At 36.9% G+C, this 10,248-nt stretch overlaps 1 protein-coding gene across 1 annotated transcript; it reads left to right on the top strand.

Annotated features, from left to right (window-relative positions):
• The first annotated feature begins 415 nt into the window (after positions 1-415).
• LOC140795104 (DNA damage-binding protein 1) lies at positions 416-9,004 on the top strand. Its single transcript, XM_073147484.1, has 19 exons — positions 416-665; positions 934-982; positions 1,460-1,519; positions 1,598-1,689; positions 1,908-1,959; positions 2,802-2,864; positions 2,951-3,000; positions 3,179-3,254; positions 3,464-3,673; positions 3,794-3,900; positions 4,017-4,125; positions 4,372-4,572; positions 4,664-4,879; positions 5,100-5,210; positions 5,853-6,128; positions 6,200-6,474; positions 7,080-7,431; positions 7,711-7,995; positions 8,231-9,004. The coding sequence occupies exons 1-19, from the start codon at positions 562-564 to the stop codon at positions 8,810-8,812; spliced, it is 3,270 nt and encodes a 1,089-aa protein (XP_073003585.1). The 5' UTR covers positions 416-561; the 3' UTR covers positions 8,813-9,004.
• The last annotated feature ends 1,244 nt before the right edge of the window (positions 9,005-10,248 follow it).

Genomic DNA, 10,248 nt, shown 5'->3' with positions numbered 1-10,248 from the left:
TTATGAAAATTTTATCTATATTCGTATTCGATTCGATAGGATTTTTGAATAATTTTTGAACTCAAATTAATCAGGTCAAATAGCGGGTCAGATTGGATAACATTTAAACGGCCCACTGTGAATTGTGAGTAAGTGAATATTTGATATTCGTATCTGAATTTTTAAGAAATTTACCCAAATAGTATCCGTCTTTGTCTAGATATTGTATGAAAATTCTAATTGTATTTGTATCCGGTCGGATAGGATTTTTGAACAATTTTTGAACTCGACTCAATCGGGTCAGATGGCGGGTCGGATTGGATAACATCCGACCCGTTTTAACCAGTGTACACAAGTCCTAAAACGGGTCTTAAATGGATCCGGCCCGTTAGCGCTCGCACAGCTGTGTGTGTGGCGCACTGGCGCTACGCTAGTAGAAGGGCATAGGCCACAGGGGCATAGCTCTCCCTTGAAGTACCTTCTAAAACCCCTCTCTCTCTCTCCTCTCTCTCTCTCCTCTCTCTCTGGCGACAGTAGCGGCGGAGTAGAAGCGGCGGCGGAGGAGTAGAAGCGGCGGCAGATATGAGCGTGTGGAACTATGTGGTGACGGCGCACAAGCCGACCAACGTCACCCATTCCTGCGTCGGCAACTTTACCGGTCCCCAGGAGCTCAATCTCATCATTGCGTAATCCTCTCTTCTCTCTCCCTCTCTCTTCTCTAGGGCTCCATTTCCATTTTAGGGCTTCTCTTTCAGATCTTAATAACCCCTTTCCCTTCCTTTTTTTCCACCGGGAATGTCTGAACTTCTAGGGTTCGGGGCCTCGGAAAATATAAGATCATGTCATTCATTGCTTATTATTTTGGGGCCTTTGTTAAATTTGATGGATGCTTTGCGATTTATTGATTAAGATAATATTGTTAATAAGAAAGGCTTTTCCATTTTGCTTTTTCAGTAAATGTACTCGTATAGAGATCCATTTGCTTACTCCTCATGGTCTTCAGGTAAGCAGCTCATCCAGATTTTGGTGTTTTACGTTGAATTGTTCTGGCATTTTTTTTTTATCGTTTTGGTTCATATTGGTTGAGATTTTAGTAGATATGAGTTATAGATTGTATGCCCGAAAAACCTATTCAATTATCAATTGGGATAGCAAATTTGGACAATTATAAGACCAGCCATACTTTATGGATCATAATTTGGACAACTAGGAATCAGCAAGTGAAAGTTGCATGTAGCTGTGATGAGGATGTGAGACGTTTGGGTGGGATTGTTGGAAATGGCCGAATAAGAAATGAATGCACAATCTGACACAAGTTAGTTGTAGTATCTATAGAGGATAAATTTTGTGGCAATTCATTGAGATGGTTGGCATGCCCCCAAGAGTAATGTGGGAGAAAGTAGTAAAAGATGCATGCATCCTTGAGTTACTTGCTTTCAAATATGTTTCCATCAGAAGTAACTGTCTTCGGTTGTAGCAGCCTATGCTGGATGTACCATTATATGGACGGATTGCAACCCTTGAGCTCTTCCGACCTCATGTAGGTTTCTATCTTTCATCTCAACATTGTCCTTCTTATGTATTCTATAGAGTCTTATGTAATCTTGTGGTGTTTCAGGGTGAAGCTCAAGATTTCCTTTTTGTTGCTACGGAAAGATACAAATTTTGCGTTCTTCAGTGGGATGGAGAGTCCTCAGAGCTTATCACGAGGTCAGAGATGAGATGCCGGTCCTACAATTTTTGGTTTTATCTTGGATATACCGATATATGAACAATTTGTGTTACGTAAACTTGTTGCTCCATGATATCTTCCCATGAAGACAAATGAATAATTTACTTCAATGTATCTTGTGTTCGATGACCAAAATGTGAGTCTGTAACTTACTTTTTAATTGGGTAATCATTCTATTAATTTTTCTTATGTGCAGAGCAATGGGAGATGTTTCTGACCGCATTGGTCGCCCAACAGATAATGGACAGGTGTGCCTGGTTTTTTCCTTTCATCGCTAGCTAATAATTTTGTCAGTCTAGCAACCACTAGAGGTTGCCTGAGATGCTATGGGCTGTTAGTTTGTTGTTTATTAATGCTGTTCATCTATAGAGATAGGGATAAAGGGAGACTTCTGCATTCATCACACTGATTGAGTTGTATCTGTATATGTCCTTGCTCTCTAAATTGTAACCATGGCAGAATATCCCTTATAACATCAGCTACCACTTTAGACCTGCAACTTAGAGATAAATATAGGCTTTCAACTTTTGTCCAATGAATACTTTTTTGTGGTTTCTTAGTACTGTAGATGCAACTATGAGATTAAGCCATATATAGTTTTAGGGGGAGTTTGAATTTTTGCCATAAAAGTTCTTTTATCAATTGAGCTAGAAGACTATTAATTTTCTCTGTAAGTGTTTCTAAATGCGGTGTTTTGTGATTTTGTTTTTTCCTGATAGAATATTTTTAACTTCTGCTGCACCAAACTTTTGCACAAAGCATTCGTTCTCATCATTCTCTCATTGTTCGAGTGATATCATGATTCTCCATGGATTTGCCGAAGTAGATAAAAGATGAGTTGTTTGCCCATGATGTTTCTTTCATTCAGGTTAGTTAGGCTCATGAGCTTAATATATATTGCATAAGCCCGCTTTAACATTAAATGAATGCATAACCTGCTCTTAGATATAATAGATTTTTCCAAAGCACTATCATATAGGAGTTTCTCGCTCTGCATCTCTGGTGATATCTGATTTTCTGGCTCCTTTGTTTATTGTCATGTGATATGTGTGAGCACTATTTCCTGATCTCTTATTATTTGTTCTCATAGATCGGAATTATTGATCCTGATTGTAGATTAATTGGTCTCCACCTATATGATGGCTTATTCAAGGTAAGTGTAATTTAGCTGTTTAGTTTGTTGCATCCAATATAGGCATAATGATCTATCCTTGGTTAATTGTTCTCTTGTTCCATTAGGTTATACCTTTTGACAATAAGGGACAACTAAAAGAAGCATTTAATATCAGGTAACATATTTCTTTGTTAATAATCTGGACACTTGTTCTTTATATAATTATTTGTATGCGGTGTGATACGTGGTCCCTCATTCATTATTGATGTCTCATGGATGATATGATGGCTGCTCATTAATAATTCATTTATTACTGTGGAAACTTTTTTTTTATTCCTTTACTCCATTCACAGGCTTGAAGAGCTTCAAGTTTTGGATATCAAGTTTCTATATGGCTGCTCAAAACCCACAATTGTCGTCCTCTACCAGGTTTGCTCATATTTTAGAATGTCCCTTAATAGGCATGTGTACACTAGGTACACATTGAAAATATGAGATAGTTTAATTCGTTAAGTCTTGGCCTGTGTGTGATGTTTGTTCCTGGCTTACTGACACACATATTCCCCTATGCATTGTCTTAGAAAGATAGTCTTCTTCTATACTAAAAGATTATCATGGTTTGGCCATCTAATTTACAGGATAACAAAGATGCACGGCATGTTAAGACATATGAAGTAGCTCTCAAGGATAAAGACTTTGTTGAGGGTCCATGGTCACAGAATAATCTTGATAATGGGGCTGGTCTTCTAATCCCTGTTCCCATGCCTCTTGGTGGTGTTATAATTATTGGGGAGGAGACAATAGTGTATTGTAGTGCTACTGCATTTAAAGCCATTCCAATTAGACCAGTAAGTGTCCTTCCCAGTCCCTTCCTCCACCTTCAGTTCTGCTACTTTAGTTTAATATGTAAATGTGCTTGTTCCTCTTATCACTAGCCATCATTACTTTTTCCTTCTGTTCCATCTTAGTCAATTACAAGAGCATATGGGAGGGTTGATGCAGATGGTTCTCGGTATTTGCTTAGTGATAATGCAGGTCTTCTACATTTACTTGTCATCACCCATGAGAGAGAAAGGTACATGTTTTAATGCAATGATACATATTTAGCTTGTGTATATTTAACTTGAGTATTGTTACAGTAGGTGTTTTACTCATTTGATTTTTTTCCCTTTTCTTTTGGGTATGTTGCAGGGTAACTGGTCTTAAAATCGAGCACTTAGGTGAAACCTCTGTTGCGTCAACAATATCTTACCTTGACAATGCAGTAGTTTATGTAGGTTCAAGCTATGGTGATTCACAGGTATACTATAAACAGGATCCACAATTTTCTTCTTTCCTTTTGTTCATATCTGGCACTGTAGATCTTCAGGTTGGGTATCTGAGAGACATCAAGAAGTTTTTCTGAATGTCTGTTAAATTATTTCCTACTATTACTTTGTGTTAGATTTTGGATATTTCTATCAAGTTTGCAAAACTAGTTCTTCATGTCATGTAAATGCTGCATGCTGGAATCTTTAATACCTTGAGTTGATTTTTCTTCCTGCAGCTAATTAAACTGAATCTGCAACCTGATACAAAAGGTTCATATGTTGAAGTACTTGAAAAATATGTCAATCTTGGGCCTATTGTAGACTTCTGTGTTGTTGATCTTGAGAGGCAAGGGCAGGGTCAGGTTGTTACTTGCTCAGGAGCTTATAAAGATGGCTCCCTTCGTGTTGTTCGAAATGGTGTTGGGATTAATGAGCAGGCTAGTTTTTTTTTTGTCTTTCACATGTTCTCATTGACATTAAAAGTTCTCTAGGGATTTTCAATAATGGATTTGTCTTTATGTGAAATAGGCTTCTGTAGAACTTCAGGGCATCAAAGGACTGTGGTCCCTGCGCTCTTCTACTAGCGATCCATATGATACCTTCTTGGTTGTGAGCTTCATCAGTGAGACACGTATTTTAGCAATGAATATAGAGGATGAATTGGAAGAAACCGAGATAGAAGGATTTGATGCGCAAACACAGACCTTATTTTGCCAAAATGCCATGCATGATCAACTTGTGCAGGTTCTGTTCTACAACTTAGTAATATAGTGTCCCTCAAATTCAAATAGTGATCTATTTGAGAATTATCGTACTAATGTATCAAATTCTTTTAATGGGAATATGTTTTCATCCAAATTATAATATTTAACTGAAGAATAGATCAACCATCTCCGTGCAAAAACACATATAATGGTGTATGTTTGAAATAACAATTCCCTAGCTGATACATTCTACATAACAGGTTACTGCTAATTCTGTTCGATTAGTAAGCTCCACATCTCGAGAGTTACTAGATCAATGGAATGCACCATCAGGGTTCTCGATCAATGTTGCTTCTGCTAATGCTACTCAGGTCAGTTCTTTTTACCAAACTACTGACTGTCTAATCTTATCAATTATGTAACATATGTTAGTTTGAATAAATGAAGTTTTATCTAACTTCAAACACTGAAGTAGTTTCAATTTTCTCTTCAAGTGTCTTGTCACGTGCGTCGTGCTCCAACAAGGCGTGCCTTTAAACTAACAAAGTACAAATTGATGGATGCATGACGAGAGTATAGTGTCTTAGGTGTTCAAGAGTACTAGGCCTTTTATCTTCATTTTGCATAAAATATGCTTTTCTAGTTTTCTCCATGTTGTGCATGAAGTTAATGTTCCTTGTTTTTCCTTTTTCTTTTCAACACTTGTAACATAGATTCACTAAAAAAAGAATTAAATAGAAAACTGGTTAAGAGAGAACTAGGAGTTAAATGACACTCTAGCTTCTTATGTTTTACTTTATTTTGTCAGATCAGAGTGGTTAAACTAAAAGACACTCTAGCTTATATTTTGAGACATGCTTAGTGCACATGGCTGTATGCAATTCATGCAGACAAATGGTAGTATAAAATAAATGCCTCTTTGTGAATGCCAATTAATCACCTTCCCTACACTATGACTCACTCTGAGCAGTACTGAATCTCCTGAAGCTTTATGTTGCTGTTGTCAACTGCAGGTTTTATTGGCCACTGGGGGCGGGCATCTTGTTTACCTAGAAATTGAGAAGGCAAAGTTGGTTGAAGTAAAACACATACAGCTGGAATATGCAATTTCTTGTCTTGACATAAATCCGATTGGTGAAAATTCTAATTATAGTTCACTAGCAGCAGTTGGCATGTGGACAGATATAAGTGTCAGGATATTTTCACTTCCAAACCTTGAACTAATGACAAAGGAAAACTTGGGTGGAGAAATCATTCCTCGCTCTGTTCTTTTATGTACTTTCGAAGGGGTATGCTTTTGAACATATTTCTTTTAACAGCTCTGCTATGACATGTCTATTTACCTTAATTGCTTTTTCAGGTATCATATTTGCTTTGTGCCCTTGGAGATGGACATCTGTTTAATTTCCTATTGAACATAAGCACAGGTGAATTATCCGATAGGAAGAAGGTTTGTCTTGGGACACAACCTATAAGCCTACGTACATTCTCTTCAAAAGATACAACCCATGTATTTGCTGCATCAGATAGACCAACTGTCATCTACAGCAGCAATAAGAAGCTGCTTTATAGTAATGTCAATTTAAAAGAAGTCAGCCATATGTGTCCCTTTAATTCAGCTGCTTTCCCAGACAGGTTCTCTCTCTCTCTCTCTCTCTCTGTACTGACAATCATATGACATTGTTGGCCATCTGCTTCTGTCTTGCCATATTGTTGTGAATAAGAATTCTTTACCATAAATTATCTTATAAGTTTCATTTTTAACAAGGTATCCCTCTGACTAATTCAGGGTATATGTTACATTTTGTCGATCTTATATTTATTTGTATATTTAATTTGTCAAATATTTGTTCCTAAAGTAGTACTCCTTGGCTTATGATTTCTGAACAGTAAATTATGCAACTTTAGAGGTTCAGTTATAATCTTTTTGCCCTTTGCTGACACTGTTCTCTGTTCTCATAGTATGCTTATTCTCAAGTTCCATCTATGTGCTTTGGTATTGAGTCTCTGTTGGTAAAATTTGAAATTGTGGTTTTACAATACTTCTGTTATAAAGCTCTTGTTTAAATTTGTCTGCTGCCTTGCTTAGAATTGGATCTTGATCCTTTTTGACCTGACTAGGTTAGCTATTTATGGAGCTTTTCAATTGCTTGTCATGCTTATACTCTTAGTTTCATCTCTGGAAAACTCATTGTTTTTTTTTTAATTTTTGCTGAATGAGTTCTTATTGATTAATACAGCCTTGCAATTGCTAAAGAAGGTGAGCTTTCAATAGGAACCATTGATGACATCCAGAAGCTTCACATTCGCACAATTCCTCTTGGCGAACATGCTCGGCGTATCTGCCATCAGGAACAATCTCGGACATTTGCTATCTGCAGTCTCAAGAATAATCAGACTAGTAATGAGGAAACTGAGACACACTTTATTAGGTTATTGGATGATCAGACTTTTGAGTTTATATCAACTTACCCCCTTGATACCTATGAATATGGCTGCTCCATTATCAGCTGTTCGTTTTCAGATGATAGCAATGTTTATTACTGTGTGGGAACAGCTTATGTCTTACCTGAAGAAAATGAACCTACCAAGGTAAACTTGCGACTCGCTATGCTGAAGCTGTATATGCTCATTTTTCTCTTTTTGCTTGATACTTGTTACTTGCTACTCTGACTTACATAAACTTGTTAAGTATTTAACAACTAAGAAAACCACTCGGTTTATCTTAAATGTTGATTGTTATTATTATTTTATTGTTAATTTAGCAAGTATTGGTTTAATGGCTGACACAATACTTGTAATACATATTAAATATTAATAACCGTTCACATTTCGTTGTTTCCATGCAAATAATGTTTTTACTTGTCGTAGGGCCGCATTTTGGTTTTTGTAGTTGAAGATGGGAAGCTACAATTAATTGCTGAGAAGGAAACTAAGGGAGCTGTTTACTCACTCAATTCCTTCAATGGGAAGTTGCTGGCTGCAATCAATCAGAAGATTCAGTTATATAAATGGATGCTTCGGGAAGATGGACCACGCGAGTTGCAATCTGAATGTGGGCATCATGGCCACATACTGGCCCTGTATGTTCAAACTCGTGGTGATTTCATTGTTGTTGGTGATCTTATGAAGTCTATATCCCTGTTGCTGTATAAGGTTAGCATCAATCTGGAATAGATTTACTTAGCGTCATCTATCATGGGAGTCGATCATCTAGTAGTTTCATAGAATAATATGATTTTCAGTTTTTATGAAGTATTTGTTTTGGATTCACGTGGTTGATATCGTTCTGTTCCATTGCTATATTATTCATCTTTATTGGTGTCTTATGACATGCACTAGCCAGCTGGCCCTTCTTAGATTTTAATACTGTGCTACTCTATATTGTCAGCATGAGGAGGGCGCCATTGAGGAGTTGGCAAGAGACTACAATGCAAATTGGATGACTGCTGTTGAGATCCTTGATGATGATATCTACCTGGGTGCTGAGAACAATTTTAACTTATTCACTGTGCGCAAGAATAGTGATGCAGCCACTGATGAGGAGAGGGGCCGGCTTGAGGTAGTTGGAGAGTACCATCTTGGTGAGTTTGTCAACAGATTCCGGCATGGTTCTCTTGTAATGCGCCTCCCTGACTCAGAGGCAGGTCAAATCCCTACAGTCATCTTTGGCACTGTCAATGGTGTCATTGGTGTCGTTGCATCCCTCCCTCATGACCAATATTCATTTCTAGAGAAACTCCAGGCCAACCTGGTAAAGGTTATAAAAGGCGTGGGTGGGTTGAGCCATGAGCACTGGCGGTCATTCAACAATGAGAAAAAGACCGTCGATGCGAGGAACTTCTTGGATGGTGACCTAATTGAATCTTTCCTTGATCTTAGCCGCAGCCGAATGGAGGAGATCTCAAATGTGATGGGGGTCTCGGTAGAGGAGTTGTCCAAAAGGGTTGAGGAGCTGACAAGATTGCACTGAAAAATGAGGAAGTGAAAGGTTGCACCCTATGTATACCATGCTTGTAAATCCCAGTGCATGGGCTCAAAGAGTACCCCTTTAAGACTGTTTTGTGATGTGCTGTAATATATCAGGGATGATAGCTGGTCATGTGGCACCACTGTCAGATAATTTGTTCTTCATTTTATTGAGGGTTTCTACATTGCTGTTTAATTCTATTGATAGATAGTCAGAATATTAAACAGCTACATTTTGGTCATGCTAGTTGGTTTATCTTCCTTTTTCTCCATCAAGTTTTCACCTGGAGTCCACTCTGCAACCTCTTTGTGTTGCGGAGTGGTACGCTCGCTGTAGGAGTCCACTATGGTAATATCTTTTTGTTTACCTGTTTACTCTTCCTGTTTTTCATTTTTCAGTTGAAAAGTTTCTCTGTATATTACATTGTTAATCTATGCCAGAGGCTTTTATTGAGAATAAATCTCTACCATCTCTTTGTGATTAAAGCGAGCTTCTAATTTGTCACAATAGAAGAGGCAGAGCTTATATTATTTTCTGATACTCAGAAAATTTATGATGTTTAGGTGATGCTCTTTTACTTGTATTTGTGTTTTTTTTACATGTTTATCCTTTTTAATGTCTCAAATCACTTCCGTATGGATACTTTGGTAAACTTAAATCATACAAAAGACAAATACTTTTTGTTCCTATTTGTATATATTCTTTCTAGTGAGGGGTATTTACATCCTTTTGTTTGTTAAATTACCATGCTTTAGCTTGCAGATGATAAAAAGTAATATGAAAATTGTCCACGTAAAACCACAAAATTATATATATATATATATATATATATATATAAGATGCTTAATTACTTATTACGACACTAAACAATTTAATATTTTTTATAATAAGATGCTTAAATACTTGGCATTTTATGTGAAAAAGATAGAATCCTTACTCTCTAGTAAAAACGTTGAATATTTAGCAATTCTTTTTAACATAAATTTTACTTAGAAGATAAAACGTTGTACTCATCTAAACGTACCGACATCTAAAGTAAAAACATACTCATTTTTCGTGGTGTAGTTTATTCCCCCGTAAATAAAGTGTAGAAGAGGGCTAGTTTGGTCAATCAGAAAAAACCAAGGAACCCAGTTACCAGAATGCCTGGGAAAAGCGTGCTGCAGAGGATATATAACTATCTTGGTCGTCTTATTTGTCAGATAGATCTCAAATCGCAAAGAAGAAAACAAATTACCCGTTGCTCTCTAGATTTGCATAGCAACAAGCAAGAGGAGACAAAAGGACAATGCTATTTTTAATTATCAGATTTATTCTAATTATAATTTTCTTGGTATATTTATAGATGTTCACTTTAGGGACTTATCAACTAAGTTAAAAAAACTATAACAAACAAACAATTTTCATCACGATGCGTTCAAACGCGGAATTACAGTTCT

This window comes from Typha latifolia, chromosome 9 (genome assembly GCF_019914945.1).
Source record: "Typha latifolia isolate L0001 chromosome 9, TyphaL0001v2, whole genome shotgun sequence".
Classification (NCBI taxonomy): domain Eukaryota; kingdom Viridiplantae; phylum Streptophyta; class Magnoliopsida; order Poales; family Typhaceae; genus Typha; species Typha latifolia.
Note: the sequence above shows the minus strand (reverse complement) of the source record. Positions and strands in the feature narration are given on the sequence as shown.

Coding starts and splice junctions, on each gene's coding strand:
- LOC140795104 (XM_073147484.1), top strand. CDS start 562: ATGAGCGTGTGGAACTATGTGGTGACGGCGCACAAGCCGACCAACGTC. Junction 666..933: donor GAGCTCAATCTCATCATTGC/GTAATCCTCTCT, acceptor TTGCTTTTTCAG/TAAATGTACTCGTATAGAGA. Junction 4,880..5,099: donor TGCATGATCAACTTGTGCAG/GTTCTGTTCTAC, acceptor TCTACATAACAG/GTTACTGCTAATTCTGTTCG.